The 27,995-nt window shown below is 41.6% G+C and overlaps 1 protein-coding gene across 2 annotated transcripts; it reads right to left on the reverse strand.

Annotated features, from left to right (window-relative positions):
* Positions 1-175: 175 nt before the first annotated feature.
* vipr1b (vasoactive intestinal peptide receptor 1b) lies at positions 176-27,995 on the reverse strand. 2 transcript variants are annotated; one of them, XM_084703176.1, is made up of 12 exons: positions 27,398-27,995; positions 24,783-24,893; positions 17,533-17,633; positions 14,987-15,084; positions 11,690-11,822; positions 8,133-8,286; positions 7,988-8,048; positions 7,836-7,908; positions 5,972-6,063; positions 5,197-5,326; positions 4,543-4,584; positions 176-3,279 (listed from the first exon to the last, which is right to left on the reverse strand). In XM_084703176.1, exons 1-12 carry the CDS (start codon positions 27,591-27,593, stop codon positions 3,082-3,084), a joined length of 1,389 nt encoding a protein of 462 aa, XP_084559302.1. In that variant the 5' UTR covers positions 27,594-27,995; the 3' UTR covers positions 176-3,081. The 2 variants fall into 2 exon arrangements, with proteins under 2 accessions (XP_084559302.1, XP_084559301.1); XM_084703175.1 differs by having other exon boundaries at positions 24,777-24,893.

Raw genomic sequence — 27,995 nt, forward strand, 5'->3', positions numbered from 1 at the left:
TTGTATCTTAATTAGCTTGCCCTTGAGCTGTTTATTTAACAGAAATTACGTTAGTGTTTACGCTCTTACCACCACGATCAATTTCTTTTTAACGGATCTTTTTTTAACGTGACCATAATTCCATTATCCAACTAATTCAATGTGGTTCTTAAACTGTTTATTTGTATTGGTTTGAACTGTGAATTATAACAATATAACAAAGTATTTACATATTTTGTACATTCAAATGAAAGGAGAAAATACATGATATAAAAATATTGGCTTGTTTTGTATGTGGGCATGAGCATTACATTAAATTACAATTACCACTTCTGGTACACTTCTATTCAGTGAGAAACATCTGCATGGCATGTAAAGTACATAACACATCATTTTACTGTTGCTGCATGCTTTGAGCTGAGTATATATTACCCAGAGTCCTTTATATACATAGACATACGTATAAATATATTAAATTACAACATCCAGTTCCTACACAACAAATTGTAACAAATCAACATATCACATGTGAGAATACATCTATTTAATATTGTACTCTGTACATCTTACTACACATTTACATTTATTGATAACTAAATATTGTATTGAATTACTTACAGTATCATTTTATATATTCCACAATAACCATCCTATAGGACATCACCACAATCCATACATTGTTTAATAAACAGAGATAAAACATCATTTTAGTTTGAACATTGAAAAACAAGGTACATTCTTCATCATGACTCCAGAGGTACTTTGGCTGACACATAACATAAAAGAGAAACCAGCCACCAAACTGTGAATTTTATCATCAATATCCTAAAAAGGTACAACATCCACTTCGGAAAATATCACATCTCCGAGTTTCTGAATCGGTAGAAACACACCTGCTCTGAGTATCCTGGTGGATCTAGCACATCCAACCTCTGAGGCTTACACACAGGGTAGGACTTGACCTCCTTTGAGGCACAAAAGGGAGGAATAGCTACAAGTCTAACCATGTGAGCTGGAAAGCACAACAAGAACATCACCATGACAGGACAGTTAAACACTTTGTCGCTTCTCCGCCCTTTACGTAACTCCCATTGTCTCTCCTGACTCGGCAGGTTAAAAAGCCAACCCTTATCCTCAGCAGAAATAGACATACTGCCACAGCGCTTTAGCAAAGACACAACTCTACTAACAGAGCAAGTCTGACTCCTCATTAAGGAAGTGATGGCTTCAGTAAACCATGTAGCCCCATGTGGGCATTCTGCTTAGCAAGGACGTGTCAGTCGCGTCCACGTCAGACGACAACATGCAGCAACTCATGTCAATGGAAGCCCGTACAGCATGTAAAGTTGTCCTATGCGACGAGAGAATCTGCTACTGTTGGTTGGGGGAAATGTCCAGTGTCAAAATAGCATCGAGCATCTACCAGTGTATCAGGAAATCCTGTCAATGCTGTGATGGTTGTGAAGTGTTATTGAAGACTAGTGAAATCCAGTGATAGAAAAAGTGAATCCTTTTGCTTGTAGCTAAAATTACCCAGATTGATGCACCTTGTGAAACCACAAACACTGCTTTCGAACAGTGTTTTGTACTGTACACTTCCTGTACAAAATCCAATCAATGTAAGACATTCTTATAGCGCTTGTCACACCCACAGATAGCAGGCACTCATTAGCAAGACAGTCATGTAGGGTCCAGAGAGCCAGAAATGATGCAAAGTGACACAGATGTACAATCACAGTAGAAGAGACAGGGGGAGAGAAGTGAAAGGCAAAGGCAATGGTCTTGTACAAGAATAAGTAGTGCAGAAAAGGGCATTTGAACTTTAAACCAATCATTTTGACTCAGTCACACTGGCTGGTCTAAAGACTCGTCTCTATAAACATTGATAAAAATACTGCTGGGGTCACAGGCAGACACATGTTCTGTCTCAAGTTTTTTTTTTTAAGAACCTCGGATCTTTTACAATCAATTATCGTTTTGTTCTTACTCAATTACTTATGGCAAAGCATATCTTTAACATAATCTTGTTCCAATCTATGACTTACAATGAAAATGACACTAAACAGTTTATTACAAATATTTTTGTCTGCTGCGCTGTACCCGAACTTGACTGAGGGAATAAAAAAAGATTATTGATTTCTGGACAGTGGTTGAAGATTCTCAGCGCTTTGTGTCTTAGTTTTGTGTGAGCTAAAGAGACTGTGTTCTGGGGTTCAATACAAAAAAATGCCATTTACTAGTTCTTAAATCAATCTCTTATTGACTCCAACCACATGGTTTCAAAAACAACGTCCTTGAGACAAATCAGATTTCACAGCTATGTGCCACAACTTGAACAATATTTGATCCCACTTTGTGCTGTCACACATCACTGTCGCCCTTAAGACATCTTATGACAGATTTGGGGCCATCATCACTGGAGTGTTGAGAGCTAGGAAACACACTGTCACACAAGTAGGGAACATAACACACAGCCAGATAGTTGACCTAGGAATGATCCGTTAAGGGAAAGCAGAGGGAGAGGGACCATAATAGATAAGATGCCTTAACAGAACACACTTCATAATAGGGCTAGCTAATAAGAGCAGATCATTTACATATTTCACAGATTAATATCCTTCCAGACATAAACCAGATATAAGGTCATGTCCTTGTCCTGGATTGTGCTGGCTTTGTCCTCTGCTCTTGTGAATTTCAGAGGTCCTTCTAGTGGCCTCCAGCCACGGGCTCAGGGAGACAAAAGTGAGAGCGTTCTAGTCCCGTGTTTTCTTGGTATAAAATACCACATTCTTGGTACTCCGACAAGAAGGGTTCCTAAGATGTTACCCTGCCTGCACAGTCAAGTAACCAACCAGCAAGACACAGAGAGAAGATACTCATTGGTTTAGTCTGGAATAGTATCTCTTAGCTCTCTTTAACAGGGAACTATTGCTTTCACATTCTTTCTGTCATTCGTGTGTGTGTGTGTGTGTGTGTGTGTGTGTGTGTGTGTGAGGAGACAGAGCGAGAGAGTGAACGTGAGATGGAGAGAGAAAGAGAGAGACGGTATATATGCGCGCGTGCTCGTCAGCATGTCTGTGTGCGCGCGGCCTGCATGTGCGTTCAGATGATGGAGGACTCGTCCTGGCAGTACGACGAGGCGTGCTGTGTTTTGGGACTGGATCGCGTCAGCATGGAGATCTGGGTGCTGAAATTGGTGCCGTTGCTGCCCATGGAAGGATGCTGGTACTTGGTGTCCGAGGAGCTCATGTATCTCTGCAGGTGCCATCTTCTCCACTTCCTCTTGATCTCAGCCTGAACCTGGGACACGGAAAAAAGACTCTCTGCATCATCATCATCATCATCATCATCATCATCATCAAGAATGTTGTCTGTTGAGGCAGTCATGTTTCAAATCCTATTTGCAAAGACATTCAAGCACTCGTGTACAGTGTAGGCATCTATTAAAGGTCAGGCAGCATGGAGATGCTGGGATCAGATCAAGCTTGGTTTAAAGTTGATTTAGTATACTCAAGTTGTGTAAGCCGAACAGGAAAGAACTCTCGAACTGACATAAACTTTCGCTGCAACTCTACACACGGTTTTCACGGTTTATTCACCTGTAGACGTAGAAATATTAAATAGTACAGACATACTGTACAAGCGCACTCTTTTCAAGCCCTAGAACACGTGTTAGACCTTATATGTCCTTGGAATTGAGTCATGAGGAAGGAGCCATGATTTCAAGGTAACCTACACATCACCCAAACATTGACTGACATCTGTACATCATTGACCCTGTCAATACCATACTGCATACGCATATTAACTTGAGCTATGGTTACATCAATTCTTAGAATCTTTTCAGGTCAAACGGGTGACCTTGTACCTTTGAAACAAGCCCAAAACAAATCATTGGCCATATAAAGGAATCTAGACTAACAACTGCACATTAATATTCAGCCAAGCACACACAACAACTAAGCATGGCATCTCTGTGATTTAATCTGGGCCAGTGCTGGGCACATAACTCACATCCCCACAGGCAGACTCCGTAGGAATATCGGAGTAAAAGATGGACAAGGAGGAAGAGCTTTTTACTCTCCTCCTGCAGGGTGTGAGGGGGAAGTAAGGGGGTATTTAGCTTTTTCACAATGTATGCTTCATGTTTTGGCTACTTGCAATGTTTGCAATCTCGTTGTTATGATCAGTGACCTATGCTCTTTTGTAAGGCTCTCTCTTGGAAGTCGCTGTGGATAAAAGCGTCTGCTAAATGAATAAATGTAAATGTAAGTATGGTGGTGAGGGACGACCATTGAAGGGGTGAGGAGGACGGGCATTCACGTCGATGACTCATTCCATTAAGACCTCCTCCCCTCGTGCAATATTAGCAGTGTATGTGTGTGTGTGTGTGTCTGGGACTCTGCCAGGGGGTGGTCAGAGACAAACCGCAGGGCCCTGTCACCCAGAGTGATGGACACCAGCGTGCCCTGCATCGTCTCCCTGATGAGGGAGGTAAAGGGACCATGTGTTTCCAGACACAGTGTTGGGGGCAGTGCTGATGTAGCGCTGACGGGGGCCTACCTCTCCGTTAAGGAAGCAGTACAACACGGCCACCACGCAGCCCTGGAGACAGATGGAGAGAGATTGGCATTAGGGTTTTTGGCGTTATACCTCTGCAAGAAGAAAATTGCACTTGACTAATTAGTAATATTGGGAGGAAGGATGATGGGAACAATGGGCTGGAGGAGACTGGTTTCCCAAGCTCTGTGTTGTTGGCAGCTAAGCCAGTGGGCCAGTCTGGCTGATTCCCCAATCATTTCTCATTACGCGATGGACCGAAATAACATCAGGGTCTAAAACAGTAACACAGGGGCTATATTAGCCAGGCAAATGTCCCGGGAGGCCCTGCCACGGCGATTAGAGTAGTGATATATAGAAACCCTCCAACAGCACTGCTGCTGACAATGAGCAGAAAACTGGAGATATCAACCAGGAACTAACCCTCTTACAACTTGTCTAAACAAATTGATCAACACATGAACAAAGTAATTTATTTCAGTTAATACACTTCCACCAGGATAAATGACTGCATTTGATGAAGAAAAAAAACACTAGGTAAACTTGAAAAAAATACTACTAATAAAACACAAGTAGTGGAGGAAACGTTTCATTCAACTTCAAAACGTTGTGTTGAATACTTTGACACTGAAGAAACTCATCTCTCACTCACAGTACCTGGAAGGATCCTAGTATCAGGTCAAACACCAGGCGCAGCTCAGTCTTCACCTGCTCTGGGATGAAGGCAAACACGATAAAATTGATCCCAAATAGGGGAATCAACAGAAGAGTTGATTTAGCCAACCGCCTGTGCAAGGGAATGACAAAAAAAAAGATCAGTAAATTCGGACAAGGCTCTTTCTCTGCACTTAACATTACATCCAACCTTCCAAGACCAAAGCAAAGGAAGGGTTTTCCAGGTAAAGTCAAACCATCAAAAGCGTATGACAGAAAACAAATCAAAAACTTGATGCTGAACCAGTATGACTATTTTACTATCACCTCCATTATAAGAAGTCACTTACAGATGCAGACCACAAAATTAAAGCCTAATATAAAGTCAGTCACTGCCGAGGTTTCTCTGCAATGTGATTTAGCGTAGCGAGTTGCCTATCCGCGGCCTGAAAGGTTCTGTCACTGCAGCCGTATTTGCTCTGAGCATAAAAGCCCACCCTCGAGTGTGGTTAGAGGTTGGCACATCTAACAGGGTATAGAAAATTCCAAGTAATGTAAGATTTGGTTTAAATGGTGCCCCAGAGGTCCATCTGTTGCTCAGACTCCGCCTGCTATGCTAGAGAGGGAGAGAGGGATTGGACTGACAATCATTTAGCTTCAACAGTATGCTGAGAGCAGAAAAAACCCAGAAGCAAAAACAAAAAACCGAACAGAAATGAAAGGCACCAAGGCAAGAACAATCTTCCGGCTCAGTTTCTGATGCCAGGCGTGTACTCACGAGTATTGGTTAGATTCGTTCCTTCCGATGTCTGGGCAGTTAATCTTCTGGCGAAGTATCCGGATGATACAGATGAAGAGAATAAAGTTCATCTGTGGGCAGAAGAGCCAGTGTTCGCCTTTACAGTAGCTGAGTGAGTTCTAAACATTTCCAACGTAATTCTTCCGAAACGGCAGCTTGTTAATTTTAGTTAGCTTCCGGGCTAAGTTACCTTGCATGAAATTCGTAGCAATGCTACTACAGTACCATGGCAGCTAGTGTTACTTGTTAGCCTTCTCATTATTACGTTTTGAAGCCATATTAAAGCATTTCTCGCATAGTTTTTGTCTATCTGAAAATATTCAATTGAAACAGTTCGAAATCACATATTTGGGAAGTTACGCTGTGGGACCCATTTTTGAACGATCACATATTTGTGACACTATTCATTTAGCATGTTGTTGGGATAGATAACAAGGAAGATAATATTTTCATTATTTAAGTCATATGAATTGACAAATTGTTAAATTTGATACTGAACTAGCCTGAATTACTGTAGTAGAACTACCTGCATGACCAATATGAGTTCATACATTTAGTTTATACTTGTTAATTCTACTGCCGCACAGCTGTGTGGCTGCTTCAACAGCTCTTCAACACCCCCTTAGCCAGGCCCAACAGAGAACCTGGGACTTGGTAAATCCCAGCTCATCTCTAAGCTCTGTAGTTAACCCAAAGGCAGCAGCCAGCAAGCAGGGATGTAACAACACTGAAAGGAAACTGCAGTGCTTTGTCGACATTTTGCAGCCCTGTCGGCGCCAAGGAAATAACAGCACACATCAATAATGGAATGATGGACGACACTTTTTCTCTGATAGGTCGTTGCTAAACAACGACTTCAGAGAAATGCTACCAACCTTTATTAGAAATATACAAGTGCCAAGCTTAAGAAGATAGTTCATTCACAGTAGGTGCAGGCTTGGGAAACCTTCATCTTCAACGCCTGAGGTCTGTTGTTTTCATTCTTGTTTCATACTCCAACACCTCCTTCTTTGTCCTCTCTCCCTCTCTCTCTGTCACATCTGCCAACGCATATCGCTTGGTGACTTTCTCAGTCACTGTGTCTGAATATAAGAGGCCGCGGATGTGTAAGCCTGAGTGGAAAGTGTTCGTCACACCTTCGACTTTATTGATATTTTGTGCCTGATCTGCGCCACAGAGAGCAAAATTCATCTTGCTCACATGTGGGAGGGAGAGAGAGAGGCGACTGTCTGCACGACAACAAAAAGGTGCTTCACAGAAAACCACAACCTCCCACGATCTCCTGGGGTTTTAATCTAAAACATACACCAAGGTGCACAAAGATCTATTTTTAAGAAAACATTTTAATCTCTGTGTTATAATCAAACTGATTTCAATGTTTAAAAGCTTCAACTATCCTATGAAAACTAGAAGAAAAGAATAAATAGTCAGCCAGTGATGAACCTGACAAGTTATGAGTCATAACTGTAGAATCGACAGCGTAGATTATAATACATAGGTATCATCCATGCTTACTTTGATCAAACACTAACATTAGGAAGAGCTCTTGTGTGTGGGTGCACTTGGATGGAGGTCGCTGTAACCTACAGCAGGTTCCAGGGTAACACAGAGTTCAATCACCCACCAAGTGAAGATAACTGACACTTGGCTGTGATTGGCTGTCTGACCTGACGGCCAACTACCTAGAGAAAAAAAATCATTTTGACAGATAGATTGTAGTGAGCTCTGCTTTCCTTTTGGGAAATTTCAATTTTAAATCACACTCGATCTATCACTGCCTATCAAAATACTGAAGTCATGACATTTGAATCAGACTTTGCTGATTCTAGAGCCTGAAACTTACCAGAATTGATGCCAGTATGGGCGTTTTAATGATCCACCAGAACATATCAGTATTCTCAATGATATCCCAGCACCTGCCAAGGAGAATCAATCACGATTAGAATGCATTAGACTTGCAAAGTCTGCTGTACTCATAGAAGGGTTTTTCCTTACCCGACATCATTATAGTAAGCTTTGGCAAAGCTCCAAGCCGTGATAAAAAGCATTGGTCCTCCTGCAGACAAGGGGAAAAAAATATAGAGGTTCATAAAAACACAGAACACCTGCCACAGACCATTATGTTTCTGTCAGTACTCACCCCAGCCAATCAGAATGTAGCACCAAAAGTACTTCCTCTCTGAGAAGAAAGACACAGCCAATAGGGCGTGGAGATAAAGGCCCTCAACCAGGAGCCAGAAAAAGCTGGCCATGATGCAGTACTGGAAGAAGACTATCACTGCCTTGCAGCCCATCTGACAAAATAGGACACAAAAACAAAATGTCCTCTGGGTGTACAGGAAAATGGATATGTCACAACGGATTCTGAAGAGTAGCTACCACAATGTGTCCCGGTTGTATTATGTTCAAACATTGCATATCTCTGTCATAGTCACTCCCATTTGAGGCTTGTGAAAGGAAGGTTGAAGTTGTTAATTGCACAAATAACGGTTTAAAGACGGTTGCAATTATTTGTTATAGTCCAGACAAATACAGAGTGAAATAAACACACGTTACACATCACCCAGGAAAAATGAGCAAGGGCATTTCTTTGGTTTGGTGACAAGGCTCAGCGGGGTTTTGTGTAGAGGTTTTAATAATGTCTCTGCCTTGTCTTATCCCAATGTGAGTCAGCATTAATTACAATATTATTAGCTGATAAGAGAGCACTCAATTTTACATGGTCAAAAAGCAATTATGTGAACTGTCTGCAAGTAATAGCTTCATAATTGCCAACATCATTTTCAAACATATTTAGCTTTCCTAGATGATGAGGATTTCATATTTGAGGCAAATGCATTCTTTTTATGTTGAATGTCATGGATAAATGTTCAAGGCCATGCGTAAACAGACCCTCCAATAGACAGAGACATGACAGCAAAGGCTGGTAGTGCAAGACCATATCACAAACATTAAACACTTCAGTGAATCTGCGTATGACAAGTGACTGTGATGTTGAGTAACAGCACAGAGAGGGCTCTGTCAGCGTCTCCGTCATGTGGAGGAGGGGGGAGGGGGGGTGGAGACAGCCATGCAGGATAACATGATCATGTCAGTTCTGGGTGGCTTGGTTGAGAACACTCCAGTACTTCTTTTTATCCATTTAATTCACTCCCTGTTTATGCATTTCATCCAAATAAACTTGCTGTGCTCCCACAGAGGAAACAGTGAAGATGCTGCTGTAGCCCTCTAACCTGCTGCCACGGACATGGGATAATGGACAGCGGCCTGTTTATTTCTCGTATAGTTCTTTCCTAGAAAGATAAAACAGATCAAACTCGTATTCACAGAGCATGGGACGCTGAGGGGCACGCTCCTGGGCTGTCGTGGACAGTCTCACAGATTATAAATAGCTCGATGCGCGGCTTCCGTTTGCCTCCAATACCTCCCAGGCTGTGATGATGAACTCTCAGGCAGCAGCAGCAGTCGGGGAATATGCTGCTCAGCTGCTCTGCTCCACGAACCAGGGACGAGCGAGCCATGAAGATGATGAGGATGAACAGAGAGAGATGGAGAGAGAGAGCGTGAGTGAGTGAGTGAGGGAGTAAGGGAGTGAAAGAGTGAAAGAGCAAGAAAGAAAGGCGGGAAGAAAGGCAGACACGGCATAAAAGGATAAAGGGAATGCAGAGCATGAAAGGGACCGAGAGTGAGTGGGAACAAACCCTTTGTAAAAAAAAAAGTGGAAAAATGGAGAGAGGGAGAGGTGGAGAGAGAGGGAGAGGTGGAGAGAGAGGGAGAGGTGGAGAGAGAGGGAGAGGTGGGGAGAGAGGGAGATGTGGGGAGAGAAGGAGAGGTGGAGAGAGAGGGAGAGGTGGAGAGAGAGAGGGAGAGGTGGAGAGAGAGGGAGTAACAGGAGTACAAGGTGATGACAGGAGAAGCAGCAGAGGAGAAGAGAAGAGGAAGAGATGGTGATGTAAGGAAGGACTACAACCAAGTAACATTTTCAAAGACTCAGTTCCAGTCACTCAGACAGGAGCAGACCCCACCACCACTATCAAACAAAACAGTGCCACTGAAGACGTGACATTACGGTGGAAATGCCATCCACCCCTGTCTCCCCTCGGCTTCGAGCGCTGAATCATTGATGGACTTGAAAGATTTCACATCCAATATTAAAAGCACAGCAAAGTCTGTAAGGAAGGTTCTCCTCTTTTCTCTTAAAAAAACATTTTCTGAATGAGTATTATGTCCTCACCATCTCATCACCCTGCCACTAGTAAGGTCAAACAATTCCAAAAGAGTTAAATATCCGCTAAAGTCAGACATTTCATGTCCTCGGGTCTCACAGCTCTATCGTTAGACTACACGGACTTACAGTTAAGATTGACAATTTACACCAAGTATTCTTCCAATCCACCCTTTAAAACAAACCCTGTGAGATTCATGTGCAATACAGCATGACGCTCAACAAACGTTGAGGTTTTAGAGATTTTAGTGGAGAAATCGATTTCTGCTCTGCCATATGAGGGACTAAAATACGCCTGGATGGTCAGACTGGATATTCTTTCAGTTCCAATCCGTAAAAATCATCATAAATTGCTAGCCGGAGCTTTACCTGACACAAAAATCCTTGAAGCCATCGCCGCTGTCAAATAAATCGATTCAAGGTTTTTGGAGGGGGTTCAGAATCAGGGTTAGTAATGGTGCAGACTTCACGTACACACAAACACATGCAACCCACTTTGGCTGTACATGAGCCATATGTGTTTCTGACAGCTGCATTAACAGCTGCCTCTTCTCAGCAAACACAGGAACACACACACACCATACAGACACAAACAAACACACCATACAGACACACACAAACACACCACATAGACACACACAAACACACCATACAGACACACACAAACACACCATACAGACACAACCACACACCAGACATACAAACACACACACAGTACAAAATACTAAGTGCAGATGAACTCAGGATACCTCTGTTGGCACGGCCACTCACAAAAACATCAACATTCTCCTTACAGCCCCAATTCTGACCTTCAACCTTCTGAACTGGATATGTATTAATGTGTCAGTGATGGAGTGTTTGAACACTGCAGGGATGTTGAAAGAGCTGTAAGTGGAGAGGGAGTGTGTTTATCTACATTTTGTTCTGCTGTGTTCCGTAGTGACCTTAGCCTTTAAATGTAACATACAATAAAGTGACCTAGAAGTTAGCAGAACCAATATTTCATACTAGTCTAAGAATAATTACTTCAGGTTAGTTTCACCAGATTGTGAGTGTTTCAAAAAAGCCTGGCACAAATAATTAGACAGTGACCAGAGACCAGCAAATACTGCAAACCTATCTTACTACCCAAAATACAACATACAAAATTGGAATCCTGTCTGATACGAGAGTGCTGGGGAAACACAAAAGCGACTGGAAGGTGCCAGAACAAGAGGTTTTATACAGGACTTCCAAGGATCTGATTAAGCACTCTTAATGAGGGTAGTTACTCAGACGACCCTGTGTGTGTGTTAAGTGGAGGACTGGGGCCTTGTTGTGCACTGCTACGCTCTTGTGATAAAACTCTACATCAAACTCATCCTCCAACTGGGTAACCTTTTCACCCTCTCCACGTCCAAAAAGACAGGCGGACACACACACTTCAGAATCCCAAAACACAGACTCATGAATCAACAAACGCACACACTTACGGATCCAGGGGAACAGTTGTCGACCTCTCCGACTTCGTAGAGGACGACGTCCTTGATGAAAACAGCGATGGCTTTCAGGATGAACGACACGAAAAGATGCATGTGGATATAGTTCCTGGTGCAGTGGAGTTTCCTGGGAGACACGCACACACACAAAAACACCACATAGATTATGTTTACACAACACTGCTTGATGAAAGGATTTTCACACTAATCATCCTCTGCCCTTGGAATTAATGAGCACTAAGTGGACACTAATCGCAGCGTGAACTGAGGCCTTATTGAACTCTTTGCTCCCTTTGTCCCATTATAGATGGATAAGGAGCCCCGAGGATTCTCACACCCCACAGAAAAATTGCAATAAGGCCAAGAATTTCAACAAGGCTAATCTAAAACTATTCAAAATATTCCAACGTGGAGTGAAATTTCATTTTTTTGGACATGTTTTTAACATCCTGACTGGATTTTCTTAAGACTGTTAAACGCTTAGTGCTTTGTACAGTATACAGTATGTAGTCGTTACTTCAGTGATAAGGCAGCCTGGCTTCTACATATATATACACAAGTTTCAGGTCAGGTTACATCATACGTTCCATTACCAACATCCTCATCCTGTGTATTCAAGAGGCCTCCAGCTTTCTGAAGTGTTCAGCTTTATAGAGCGCCACATGTTTACTCAGTGTGTGTAAATGTGTGTGTGTGTGCGTATGGGTATGTGCATGGGTGTGTGTTTCGCAAACGAGGGGTGTAAACGCACAGTTTGATGCTTGAGTTGTTTGAACACTTGTTTTATGGGCAGAGCAGGATGTACAAGCCTGGCTGTCAGTCAGGACTGATTATGTGGCCTTTGCTCAACCATAAGTGATTACTGTGCCTGACATCAGCGACAGCGATATAGGCAGCCAAGGGTAAACTACTTTGTCCTATTAAGTCAACACTCTTTCAAACTTTTAGACCTTCAGATCTTTTTTTTCCCCATATCACTTAGTGTGAAAAACTTCCCCAGGTTTAGTTAAAGCATCCATCTATTTTAAGTATGGGACTCTAAAGTGGGCATTGCATAATGGCTGTCTGGGACCGATGTCACTCTGACACCATTCTGTCCTGGACAGCCTGTTGCTTACGTTTTTGTTCATTTAAATACACAAAACCTCCAGCAAAAAAAAACTACATAGACAGCACATGACAGACCATGAAAGAGTATCAAAAGGCTGAATGTTTAGTTAATCCACTGTATGGCAGAAAAATATCAGTGTGGATGGTGTTCGACTCAATAAGTTTTGCTTCTGTTGTAAAGGTTGTCTTACTGAAAGCTGAAACCTACTTTGACTCATCACCTGTGTCATCCCTTAAGAGCAGGCGAGACTCCTCCCCCTTTAAGAGCAGGTGAGACTCCACCCCCTTTAAGAGCAGCGGAGACTCCTCCCCCTTTAAGAGCAGGTGAGACTCCACCCCCTTTAAGAGCAGCGGAGACTCCTCCCCCTTTAAGAGCAGGTGAGACTCCACCCCCTTTAAGAGCAGGCGAGACTCCACCCCCTTTAAGAGCAGCGGAGACTCCTCCCCCCTTAACAGCAGGTGAGACTCCACCCCCTTTAAGAGCAAGCAAGACTCCACCCCCTTTAAAGCAAGCAAGACTCCACCCCCTTCAAGAGCAGCTGAGACTCTTCCCCCTTCTATTCTCCTTCTTCTAAACCTTCCAGAGCCTCTATGGTAAAGTGTTTTATAAACAATGCTTGGTGTGTGCTAATAACTTTACAGTTTCCCCTGTGCTCCTGGTTGTCCATAGTATGTCCTGGCTGAAGCAGGGCTTGAATGTCTCAACAAAGGGAAGGAAACCTGACACCACAAACCCTCAAATAAGATTTCTTGCTGACTCACACGACATACAGTGAGGACATAACCATGACTATAAATGTAAGGACCAAATGGACTCAATTGGCTGTGGCATTTTAGCATGTATAAACACATTTAAAGACCTTCAAAGACCTTTAAGGATTGTAAAAGTCAAACCATGAAACATCTTTGATTAAATATTTAAACTGCAGTTCCATTTACTTTTCCTAAAGGGTTTATAAAAGAGTTTGGAACATTTTACAGTCAAATATTAACATATTAAGCGCATTATAAATTACAGTTTAAACTATGAAGACAGGACAGGTCTGGTCTATAGTGAATTATTACTTAGTGCCGCATAGGGTGGCAGTTCATTTCTATTTGGTGTGAACCACCTGAGTCAATTTTCAGGGGGCCTCTTCCAAAGCAGTCATCCTTGATATTAGAATGTAATTATTACATGTAGTCTTCAATAAATCATGTAGGTGTCAAGCGAGTGCAATATCTGGTCATTTAGTCAGACCTCCAGGACAAGAAAAAAGAAATATATATATATATGAAACCATCTGAATGATTTTAAAGAGCCCTCTATTTAAAGAGCCCTCTTTAAAAAAAAGGAAGTGCATATCGTTGGTACTGAAAGACTAATATTAAACATTTAAATAAGAACATGGCCACTTCAGATGACCCAGTCAAGAATAATAAAGTCAAAAATAAATACATGTCTAACTCACAGTCACACACACTACCATAATGTGATGTATTATAACACAGACTTATCCAATAGGGCAGGGGTGGACAACCCTGGTCCTCGAGAGCCGCTGTCCTGCATGTTTTAGATGTTTCCCTGTTCCAGCACAACTTAGAATCAGGTATACTGGAGCAGGGAAAACATCTAAAACATGAAGGACAGCTGCCCTCGAGGACCAGGGTTGTCCACCCCTGCAATCGGGACACACAGGAGGAACTTCAGTCAAATGCTTTACAAGCGAACTATCCCTATTCCAATATCTGGGGACACGTCATGTCTGTAAGTAAGCTTTTCTCCTCATATCAACTAGCTTCTTCTTTGAAGAGGACCATTCTGGAGGTGGTGCTATTAGAACAACAGGTCGGGCTGAGAACGCTCTCTCCAGGCACACCCTAGGTTGTCTACAGCTGTCTCCATTACATGCTGAGGCAGCCGTTAAATGAGTTGTTCAATCAGATTAATTCAGTAAAACAAATCCTGTTTGAAGTGCAGCATCAATGAAGCGTAAAGGACAGAGAGGGGAGAGGTGCTCCAGCCAGCTCTGGGCTATTCATTAAGGTTTTAGCAGGGACTAAATAAGATCACTGGTGTTTTTCTGAACGATGGCTTTGCTGGTAACTGAAAGCTGGATCTTTTTAACATACGTTTATAAAGAAAATAATCGTGTTATTTTCCAATGGGTGTCCTGGCACTAGGAGGTGTGACAGACTTACCTGAATATACACAGTATGATGATAGCTGTGATGAGGGACATTAAAGAAACACTGTGGCCAATAGTATAACCAATCTTCACTTGCGAGAAGAATTTTCCCTGCGGAAAAAAACAACAGCAATAGATTATCCCACTACCGTAACATTTTATGAACCACTCAAGGATTTTAAATATAGAAATAACATTGGCTTTGTGAATTGGATTAATATTTGTATGATATAACCTGAAATAAACATGTTACATTAAGTGTGCCTTCAAACAAACAAAAAACAAAAGAAACTAAAAAGAAATCATGATTTTTTGGAAGCCTGTTTTAACACAAGTGCTGATCAATTGTTATAGGTCACACCCCCTAATTAGATGGTATTGATCTTTGTCTCAAAGCAAAAAGACTGAGAGGAGGAGGTCAAAACAAGGTCGTTCAGAAGAAGATTGGGGATATGCATGTATCTGTCTCCAGTATTGTTTTGAAGCTGGATTTCTTTCAGGGCCACAGAGGGACACAAGCATACTGAACGGGAATGGTATCAGACCACAGCAGCACGATTCACTGTTTCACTCTCGACGGATCAGAGGAGTGCATGTACGTGAATCACAACAGGGTCGATCTTTGCGTTTATTGACCTTCAAAGGATTTACCATGAACGTACAGCTGAACAATAGTTCTTTCTCAAAGTTCTTCCATTTCTGCAAGGCTGAACGCCTTCAGGCAGTTTTCATCGCTGGCCTTCAAACCACCAGCCTTCTCCCACAGCTCAGAACCTGTCAACCCATTCACTTTAACTAACGTAGTTTTTTCCCTACGGAACCTCCTTAGTTTATCACCATCTATGCCTTCGGACATTTGGGAGGAATAAAATGCTTTAACGTTGGGTAACGTTAATCCTTATGGGTAGTTCAAGTCTCACCTTCTATTACCTGATTAATACACCACATTTGAATTCCCTTTGTTATTTTTACATTACCATTATTCTTTGATATGGATTATTGTATTGCATTATCTTGTAGGTATTCCTTTATTTCCCCAATGTGTGTTCCCCATGTTCTGTGCTTAGACTAGGACCATCAGGACCAAGTATAACACAAGAACTGACTTTGTGTTCATCCACCTGCTTCATCAGTTGAAGTTTCTTATTAATGTGTTCTTTTCTGGATACACTATAAACACAAGCTCTCTGACTTTCTTTTCATCGTTCCTCTTGCTGTGATCTATTATCTAGTCCTACTTCTTGTTTCAAGTTTCTCTCTCTCTCTCTCTCTCTCTCTCTCTCTCTCTCTCTCTCTCTCTTACTCTCTATGTCTCTCTATGTCTCTCTCTCTCTATGTCTCTCTCTCTATGTCTGTCTCTCTCTCTCTCTCTCTCCACTCACCAGACTGACCTGTTTTACTTCCACCACGTTTCAGACGCTTGGATCAAGAGGAAGAGCAGTGCCATGTCTTCAACTTGAGGTGGTGTTGCACAGACTGGGAGGGAGAGTTTGACATCAAATTCCTTTTAAAAGTCCAGGAAGATCCCTCTGGACCCTGCCAGCAGGCATACTAATGAGGTGTTGTGGATGACTTTGGGGATGAGAGTGCCCAACTCAGAAAGCTCTTACCACCCCGTAGAGCTCTTTCAATCTTCAGCTAGCTAGCCGTGTTGTAAACCACCCCTCAGATTAGCTGCCTCATACAGTATGCAAAGCCAGCATGCAAAGCCTTTCAAACATATACACACAAAACAACAAGCATGCATTAATGCATTGGGACAGGTCCCCGAAAAAAAGGAACTTTATCGTCAAAGACCCACAGAGCGATGGCAACGGAGAATGATGAAAAGGAGACCCTGTCTTGTCCATCTGAATCAGAAGGGATTTGCTTTAGTCAACAAATGTGTGCTGACAGGCTGGTAGGCTTGGCATCTCAGGTCATTTAGAGGCTTTTTGATGCCCATGTTGAAGCCATGAATATTTCATCAGCACTTAATCACCTAGCTGAAACAAAGTGAATTCCTTCTGTGTAAATATTCAGTACTTTCGCCTCTGGTTCAAATTCATGTTGACATCTGCAAAGAGGTTCATACCATCAGTCTTGAAATAATTTCAGTTTTAGTCATTCTATTTGCAAAAATTGTTACAATATACAAAATTCGTGTTCAGCCAATTACCTTCTGCACTGGCTTTGGAAGCAATTTTCTAAATGCCACACATGAAAAGTTAATAGAAACATTACATTCAGCCCTGTGACCTGCACAGTTGAATCATTAAGTCAATAATGGTATCTGAAACAAGAGGAAGTGTTTGGATGTAAATGGCTGAGAACAGAGGAAAAAGGCAACCATATTCAAGGTCATTTTTACTCACATTGGACTTACCCACTCCCATTGAAATCACCCACTGAGAAACAGAGATACCTTCTGTCTTTGCATACAGCTATCTCATTTCACTAAGGAAATGGTCCCCTGTTGTACTTGTTTCTTGAAGAGAACGTGTGTATCAGTACCCTGAGTCAGTCTGTGTAAAATGAAGGCAGTGGAGGCAGTGGAGGCAGTGGAGGCAGCGTACTCACGTCATCGCCCGTGTTGTTCATGTTGTACCCGCAGTTCAGAGCAATGTCGATGGGGTGCATCTCTGTCCAGCCGTCTGTGGTGCAGGTCTTAGACAGATTCACTGGGGAGGACAGAGGGAGGAACGTTGAGGGCCAGAGCTGCCTTTCACACACTCCTCTCTTCAGCCCAGGCCAAAACCCCGTCTCCATTCAGACCTCCAACAGTCAGATTGTCACCCCAGCTAAGGTTTGTATCTAAGTATACTGAGCGGTTACAGAATCGGGCTATTAATCAGAAGGTTGCCAGTTTGATTCCTGGCCGTGTCAAATGACGTTGTGTCCTTGGGCAAGGCACTCCACCCTACTTACCTCAGGGAGAATGTTCCTGTACTTACAATAAGTATCTTCCTATAACTATACGTGATGATGACTCTCCGCAATGATGACTCTCAATCAATCGTGCCATTATAGACTTGTATAGACTCTCAACGTCCAGCAATAAAATCAATCACAGGTAACGCTGTTGATTCAATGAGGCTTATCTATTCTCTTGAATTCGCATAACCCCAGTGTAGCATATGAAAGCGAGTGCCATCAGCATGGCCACGACCTGCGTCAGGAGTCGTCTGTGAGTCATGCTGCCATGTCGCCTGTGATTGAAGGCCGCTGTGTGTCGCAGGAAGAAGGAGGTTGGCATCTCTGAGGAACCCATGTCACAGTGAGGCTAATTAAAAGGGAGAGTTTTTATATCAAACGCATCAGAGGCGCTTTTGTTAGGCGTGTTGTTTAGGTGCATTTCTCTCTGTCTAAACAGGTGCCTGGATGGAACTCAGCAATGAAGAGGCACTCACAATCCCTCGTAAAGCTTTAGACTGAAGGCCACTGTACAAAGCATCAATCAAGGACAAACCCTGGCAACACTTTTAGCCCTGAACTAAGAGATGGTAAGAATATTTACAATTCAATACTAACCATCTGGTCGGTGCCTTTTATAGATCACAGATGGAGACATAAAGGACATGCATTTAGTTAAAGAAAAACATGCGTCTTTTATTTGCAATTGTTGTGAAAAAAATACAAATTTGTGAATTTAAAGTTATTGGAAGAGGTAAGTCTGTAAAACCTCTATTACTGTATGGCTACTCACAGACCACAATTTAGATTAACTTAAAAATAAAGCGAAATCTATTTCAGTAAAGTCTTCTGGCTCCAACACTGTGGACGAAAACAGAAGACAAGTGTAAGTGTGTCTCAGGATAAAAGTTCTCTGCTAGAGGCTCATTGCTAAACATGAGAAAGTTCCAGGGCCAATTACAGATGGGGAGATTCTCTGTTCTGTCCTCTAGTCACAGAACTCTAAGCCGTTCCCCTGTCCTCATGTATCACGCGGACGCAAAATCAGGCTCTTCGGCACATGCAGTGCTGTATGGAGGAGACGGAAGACATCAATTATAATGCGAGTTCACTTAAAACGGGATGGGTGAAGCAAAGCATGAAGAAACAAAGAGCGATTGTCAGGATTGGATACTTTGCTGCCTTGAATAAATCACTCTAATATGGGCGACTTTTAAAAACTTGGGTTGAAACCAACCAAATGGGAAATATTTTTATATAGTTTTTTAATACAAATGTTTAATTACATCTCAAGTGTGGTTAGCAAGCGATTTGTTTCTTCAAATGAACTGTAGAGAATCTGCAATCAATTTAGCTATTTAGCACAGTCCCTTGATGCAAAATGACTCTCCAGGCACAGTGTTGCATGTCTCTTGTCCCCAGCAAACCACCCATCCCTAGTCTTCCACCACATGCCTCTGGACACTAATGAAACGCTGACTGCTGGGCTGAATATAGACTCTGTACCCTGACAGTTAAATGATGAATGAATAAAACAAGATCGATCTATGCATACATAGTACAACTGACGGCAACATGAGAAAACCAGAAAAAAGTGAGACCAAATCAGTTAGCACAGTAATTCCCTGGGTTCCCACTTCAGTGTGATAGATCACCTTCATGATGGACACCACAGGCAACATTGGTTGAAGAAAAGCAACGTTAAATCAACTTGTTTATTGGGACTAAAACTTGGCGCTAAAACTGGAGTGTCAAATTAATCAATGTTCACCTGGTGTTGTTTCCTGTGGTAAATTTAGAGAACATGGTTCCTGTCAATATGTTCCAGGTGGCTTCACCAAAATACATCTAATTTAAACAAGTAACAGTTTCTGAGGATGCATGCAATCACACACAAACAAACAGACACACAAATACACCCCTATCTTGTTTTTGCCGCAAAAGAACGACAAAGATTTAATTGAATCTGACAAATAAATTGCCATCAAAACCAACCAAAGAAGGCTTAGAGATCCATCAATGACAACTAATAAACCGATAAACTGAACTGGTTGAAAGGGCGCTGACAGAAGAGTCATTTAGGCCATCTGAGGGTATTTGGAGTCTGTCAACACCCCAAAAATCCAATTTACTCTCTGTATATCCTACGGCAATATCATCACCCTGAAAAAGATGTCAGACATTACAAGTGCTCTGGACAGTAGGTACTAGTATCCACCATGGACTGTTGCTGAAAATAGGCCTTAGCAAAACAAGGCATTAGTAAGAACTAAACCAAGAGTTCAATTCAGGAAGTCAAATCCCCTGATGCTTCAACAATTGTTTATAGTTAATAATTAAATAATTATTGTTTGGTAAACATTAGATGGTAAACATTACTAAAGAGATAAGCCTGTAGGATCTGACAGACCTGTGCACCATATTTGCTTACTGCCTCTTAGATTTGCTTATGACAGTGTTTGCTTTTAGACCAACAGGAGCCTCTTTGTCTCCGGCCTTAGAACTAACTCATATACTTCCACATTTTTATGCAGAAGCACACACCTATTCCTCCTCAATAACTGCAGCCTCCAAAGCCATTTTTCTGGGCCAAACTAGCTGTCAAAATGCCACAGAGACCATTTGGAGCATAGCGCCTTACTAATCCTAAACATTCAACAGCCCGTTATCAATCTTAATAGCATAATCTGTCCATTCTCATGCAGCTGTTGCAGTTACTGAAAAATCTATAATAAATCTATAGGTGCCTGTTGTCAAGGCCTCCGGTTGCGTAGCACACCAGAGCATTAGCAGAGCCGGGAGCGTAGGCTGACTTCAATAAGCCCATACTTAGAACATTCTCCCAATTTTTTATATAAACAAACAGACAGAAATATAACCTTCTAACTTGACATGCACAGTAGGATACACACAGCCCAGTATAAGGGTAGAGAGTCAGATGCAAAGAGGCCAAAGTTTGGTTATCTTCAAATAAAATAAAAGGTACATTTATTTGTATATCCCTTTTTACAAGACATGTTACAGAGGGCTTCACATACGCCCACAGAACTGTCCCTCAGCCAACCAAATTTACATTTAGTCATTTAGCAGACGCTCTTTGGTTGACATGGTGTTCTTGTTCTTCTGGGGCTACACTACAGTAGGCACTGATGAAAGAAAGGTAAACCATGTTCCACTAGAATCCTGCATGTCTCCTTGGTTTAAATGACCGGTGACAACCTGTGACTCATCCTCTATTCCTCCTCTCTCAACTTGCGGTGAATCACCTACATTCTTGAACCTGGCAGCTCACCTATATACATTATATGGAAATGGCATATGTACGAAAGCTTACTGATCTCCAAGGAAGCAGTGTGGCTCATTATTTAGATTCAAAATGTCTGGAGGACCACTGGTGGAACAAGGTAATCTATCAAGAGAATCTGAGGGACATCTGGGTAAATACCAGTCAAGGAATATTGTGATTTATTTTCTTGCTCAGGAAGATCCATATCTAAGATGAGGTCAGACACATAACAGCTAAATATGCGTTTTCACTTCCCATTATTATTATTATTTAATTTTCACACAATCATTGGTGTAACTTGCCAGAAAATGTGATGAATGATCATTCCAATACAGTTTATACTATCTTAACTATTAATGAGGTAAAAACAAGAAAGTTTTGGGTCAGCGAGATGGTAGTCTGTTGTCGCACACAGGAAAAAATACTTCCCTTCAAGTGGCAAAAATGTGTGTGTGTGTGTGTGTGGGGTCTGAGCGTGGCCGTGTGTGGACTGGCGCTCCAGTGGTATGGAACACGGCTCCTGAGCCTGAGCAGTCTGCAGTGTCCTGTCCGACTCCCCCCCAAGGAGAGGGGGGGAGGAGGAGGGGGGAGGGGGGCGTCAAACTGGCTGATGTGTGTGGAAGCAGGTTGGGGGGCCAGGCTAAACTTATCCCTAGCTGTGGCTGGCATTGTCCTTTTGTACATGTTTGCTGTCGTTTTAAACGGCAAATACAAAAGTTATTCCGTTTAAACCCAGGACGGTTAAGACAGGGACATATCCTATTGGATTTCTTCAACCCTGGATTTGTTCAGACCTCTAAAAGGACAGAAAACTTAACTGGGACCGAAATCCCATAGTTCCCATACCACTGTCAACGGACAAGTGGCGGACATTTTGTTGAGTTTACCAATTACACTAGGAACAATACTCTGCACCACTGCATTCAGAGCGATTCTGATGTCTGTCTGAATCAGTCAAGCTCTGAGGAATCACTTAGGCATAACTCTATCTACCAGATAGTGCTCTGCAGCCAAATACCTTAAAACAGTTAAACAGTCCTTCTGATTGATCACTGAAAAACAACCATTTCATTTCAACATCTAAGTGTGAGATTTTCCCACCTACCATCACAGTATCGAGTGTGTGTCTGTCAATAATACACTGCCAGAACTGCGTGCCTGAGGGGGCGAATCCCCGAGACTGGAGTATCAGTCTTGCTGATAAACGGGTTCGCTGCCAGGATCTGTGGAAAGACTGTCTCAGGAGAGACAGAATCCCACAGAGAACAACTGAAGCAGGAGTTGACCTGTCATCTGTCACGACTGCGGAACACTCCGACAGGCACTTGCACTGCGAAGTTCCAGTGCAGAGGTGGAGGGTACCACCTTCTCTCTCCTGGTCAGTGATGGAAAGAGGAATGAGACAGACAGCTGGTTACATTACAGGGCATCCCATGACTGTCAATGCAAATGATTCGATATAGCAAAGCTTGAAGCCTCTAACTCGTGTGAGATGTAAAAGATTGACATGTAATTGCTTATGATCTACGATGGAGATCAGAATACTTTGCTGAGCCATCGTCTCATAAAAGGAGACTAAAAGCAAGTCGAAGGTGTGTCATGTTTCACAGACTACAGATAAAAACACAGCTTACACACAATATGATTTGGGTGCATCAATGGATGTTTATCTTACACTGATTGTGGCAGTAATTTCTCACTTTTCTATTTCCTCTCTCACTTTTTACTGCAGGGGGTTTCTGCGTGTTTGAATGCGGATTCATGTGGGAAATAAATTTCAATCTCAAGCGACACGATTCTCATTCAATTTCCAATCAAGAGCATATGCGAAAGAGTGAAAAGCTAATTGCAAGTCTTTTGCTGCAAATATCCACGATTGAGGTTTCTGATTACTTTCTTTGCTCCAAAAATGTATCTTCATTCTAATAAATATATAAATCCATCAGGGAAAAACAATTTAACCAACAGTGATCGACTACAAACAGACATGGAATACCATCTATTCATTTCAGTATGAGACAACAAACTGCAGGTTTTTAGTTTTAGAGGAATGTTTTAACTCATCGATGCTCTGGTCCACATATCGTGAGAGCCTACCTCAGCCTCTGGCAGCTTTTAGACCGCCCACTCCCGTGAAAGCATCATTTAAACCCTTAAAACATGCAGAGTCCTATTTTAGCTTTTAGACCTGACACTTTGTCTCAACACAGCATCATAAGGGGTTTGGAATGCATTCCGGGCCCTCTTGATGCTTTCTTGTGAACCAAACACACCGTTTAACTGGGATGTGATAATGGCTAGGAGTACCATCTGGACACCTCCTCTGAGGTAGAGTTTGTGTGTTAGCATGCAGTTTAGCATACGTAGCTTAGCATACGCATCTTAGCATACGCATCTTAGCATACGCATCTTAGCATACGCAGCTTAGCATACGCATCTTAGCATACGCATCTTAGCATACGCATCTTAGCATACGCACACCTCATTATTGGGGCCACATTGTGTACTTCCTTGGCTTAATGTTTCTTGGATTTTGTGTTATCCATTTAAAATATATTTTCAACAAACTACCTTGAAAACATCCAAACAGTGAAATGGATGAAAACAGTTTCAGATAGTTATAGTTACTTCATTTTCTAGGTACAGTGTTTAAGCATGTTATTCACAAAATAAATCCTGTGGCTGTGAAATGCAACACCTTTAATTTGATTTATGGCACATATTCTGCCAAAACAAGACATTTAACGGACATGATCCTTGAAACAGATTTCTTTTTTTTTTCTTTTTTTCTCTGGACTCACAACATGACAATTTGTCTTTGATGCCAAGTTATACATAAATACATCAGCATTGAGACCAGATTATTTATGCAAAGCAGGGCTGGTATGAGTAATCACAAGAGGATATACAATAAGCTCATCTTTCAATAATTCACTGAAAGTGCTGTTCCTAAACCAGGAATCTCAGATTGCTAATCCATCTGTTATGCTACCAACAGAATGACATAGGGGTAAGTATCTTATATATTCATATGACATAATATCTACATTTATCTGTCTTTTACTCCATCAGAATGTTCCCTAACCCCCACCTTTGAACAGTTTAGAGTGTATATTGCTGGTATATTTCAACTAAAAAACACTATCTGTGTAAACATTTTCATCAATCTTTTCACTCTCTCTTTTCACTCAGTGATAATAATACCAACCAGCTACAGTTTTGATGGAAGTCTGTTCTGTTGTCTTCTGTCCTGAAGGGACCATAAAATAACTCAAAGGCAAAATACTGCTACCAAAACTGTGATCACTACAGGACCTCAGATGCCTGCAGCCGTTGTCTATGATTGTTTTATGAAAGATTACACAGTTTTTCTTTTGTGAAACAGTTCTCTGTTTTTCAATGTTGAGAGCTGTAAATACTCAAGGTGACAACGTTTAAAATCACTTCAGCCTAGACGTATTTTTGAAGCTGTGTCGATTCGTTACTTGTCTATCTTTGAGAGGCCAATACAACAACTTGCATCACGTTTACATACTTCTTTTGCCACAAAGCTACTTAAAGTTAGCCTACCTTAACCTACTTTAAGGGTTAATGGACTGTGTCAAGTGTTGAACAAAACATTTACCTTTACCTTTATGCTGATCACTAAAGTAACTGAAGTAAGTAGGGCAGAATATTGTGACCACCTCTCCAAACTTGGCCGATGGCCAACAGGCGATCGAGTCCCACATCCCTTGACAACCTGCAAAGACAAAAGACCAATACAGACATCAATAAAGGGAAGTTCAAATAGTAAAATATTTGAACATGACTGTTTTGCTTGCTGCCATAAGAGGTATAACAAGTTGTTGTTATTTTTGTTCAACTCATTGGAAATACCAAGATTCACAGGTTTACACTTAACATCAAGATCAACATCCTGTTTTACAAATTATCATCAATCAGCCAGAGCATATTCATGTCATGACCAGCACACACAGACATCTTCTACCGATATCATTTAACACCAGCTCCAACAAGTACTGAAGTACTGCCTGTTTAGATGTCTATTTGGAGGTATAAACATTTCTTCCAGATGCAATCATGGGTGAGTTTCCTAGGTATGGAGTATGTGTCAATAAATGTTAAGTTGAATGATCCTTTTAAGTAGAGCACCTTACCTCTTTCAGAAACACATTACCTGTAAAATAATATCTGTCCCACTTATGCTTCTGACACAAAGTCATAAGTCTGAATGTTATTAAGTCAGAATGTTATTAAGCTATGAAGGTGTACAGCATAGTATATTAACACACCTAAACCAACGCTATAAATCTGCTTCCTAATACCAGAGTGCATGTTTCTGTTTGTCAGGAATACAGCTTTTGGCCAACTAGGTCGTATCAATTAAAATGCTAATGTCAATGGTGCCAAAGGGAGAATGTTAAACAGTTTACTTGAGACAAGTTTATTTAAGGTATTTCAAGATGGAAATGTTGACTAAATGACTTGGCCTGCTTTAACATTTTCAACAAATAAATAAACAAGCAAAACAAGTAACAGTAAACATGTAGAAAAACTCCTCAAATTTTAAATAAGTAAGTCTCCTGATCTCCTGAACTTGGGAGGTCACTGAAAACTTGTCAACATTAATTCAGAGCTAAGAATCCTCTTCATAGCTGAGATAGCCCAGTCTACCATACATTATGATTAACGCCGATATATGCAAGTCTGACATATGGAAATGTGGTCTTGGAGCAGTAAAGAATGGAATAGACCTCAGCAACCATCCCCAAAACCCCCCACTCCCCCTACAAATGATTTACTCAACATCAAACCAATATCTTGCAAGACTTCGCTGTTATCTTTCCTCACACATTAAAACGCACAGCCTGTGAAATAATTTTTCCACTTCAAGACATAATAGGCTACATTGAAAGTGCGACATTTGCATTACATTTAGTCATTTAGCAGACATTAAAAAGGATGCCACCACTGTAAGCAAAATGCTATAAACAACACAGAAAGTTGTTATTTTCAACAACAAATTATTTACTAAAACAAAGACTAAAATGCTCCTGTGGATTTCAGGTTTTTCTAGAGGACCATAGAAACCTGTACTGTGTCAATAGCCACACAATCCTTATCTCCTTAATCACCGTTATTTAGATAAATCTGCAACTTTATCTACTTCCTCGACAGGAAAATTGGTAGACTGGAAAGGTCATATATCTTGTAATTGGATTTACATAGTCATGGAGCCATGTAATAGAGTATGTTTTTCACAAAGCTCAAAGATTTCTGTGGATGTCAGCTGCACATCAGATGAAATCTTCCTAATGTTTATGACTTCAGAGAACTGACCATATACCGTGGGAAGCTGTTAGCATTGTACACGTCTGACGTTCTATGTCATTTAGAATGCTAATGTTTCTTTCAGAGCATGACACACACGACTACAAAAGGTCTCAAACTAAATACATGTTTACAAAGGGATGTACAGCAGGAGCCAAATGAATCACTTTTATTGTATGGATGTTTTATACAGCGTACGTATTTTCTGCACTTTTTGTAATCTTTAACTTTCTAGATTTTTTTAATGAGAGAGTTTTTGTTGATATACATGACAACAAATACGTTCCCTGGGAAAATCACTGGCGCGTTATAGATAGCATTGGGTTGCATGAAAGGGACAACATAAGGAATTGAAATGGATGGCCCTCACTACAAACGTGCGAGTAAACTGTTCACTGAGAGTTTTATAATTGGTGTAAGTTTCGCTCTGACAGTCCTAACAGACTTGAAAGAACCAGCCTACCTTTTCTTCCATTGGTTCAGTGTGACAGGACGGTCGAACAAGGACAACCCATTTCACACTTCACTGAATTGAAACAGAAAAGCTCATGTATGATCACAGACCAAACGTGCCACAGAGGAAAAATATAAATAAGAAGAGATTTCTAAAATACGTTAACTCCCAGAACAATCGCTTCCGAGCGATGAGACTAATATGCTCAACAGGGGCTTGTTTGTTTACATTCAGAACTGGGCTTGAAAGCACCAGAATAAAACAACTGAGGTGTCCATGTTCAATAACAGTGACGCGGAACAGGGATGCAATTTCAGATGGGTGCGTTTGGGTCATAACACTGTTGGGGTCTTCATACAGCATCATCTTGGTTTTCACACCTATTTTTCTGTAAATTGCCTTCTATGAATAAATACCATGAGAGAGGAAAGCAATGCATTGTGGGTGGAAGAACTGACCTGCCGTGACATTCCCTGCGGTTCTGTTCTCGCAGTGCTCTTTCTCCTGCTCAATCTCATTCACCACGTCACACATCTGCATGGAGGACACCTGCGGGACACACAGAACACAAGTTTGCTCATTTTGCAAAAAAACAAACACTGAACCAGACTGCCTGTGATGCAGTGCTCTCGTCAAGGTCTCCTGTGAGCTCATGTCAATCAGGCAGATCGGCAGTGTAGGGAAACGTAGCGGTTCCTATCAACTATTTTTCGTATTTTTCACCCGTGTCATATTTCATCCTTACAAAACCAAAGTGTGTAGAAATGCATTCATTGTTATTTATGATGTAGGGTTTGTGTCAACGCAAAATCTGAAAGTCTGTCAACGTCTTCTCCCTTCAGGGTGAACATAAGAGTTCTGCAGGCGAGTTGAGACTGAACAGACCCTTGCAGATTAGTGTCAACACACCATGCCTGACGCCAGAACTCCCCTGACCCCCGACCCCCCAGCACTGACCTGGAATCCTCCACCTTGCTAATGGATGATATCACATCGATAATAGTGGAAGTGAGGAGAGAGGTCCAGTGAGTAAGGGCACGACTGTTCATTTGTGTC

Source organism: Hypomesus nipponensis, chromosome 8, assembly GCF_054491055.1.
Source record: "Hypomesus nipponensis isolate SF chromosome 8, ASM5449105v1, whole genome shotgun sequence".
In the NCBI taxonomy this organism is placed as follows: Eukaryota; Metazoa; Chordata; class Actinopteri; order Osmeriformes; family Osmeridae; genus Hypomesus; species Hypomesus nipponensis.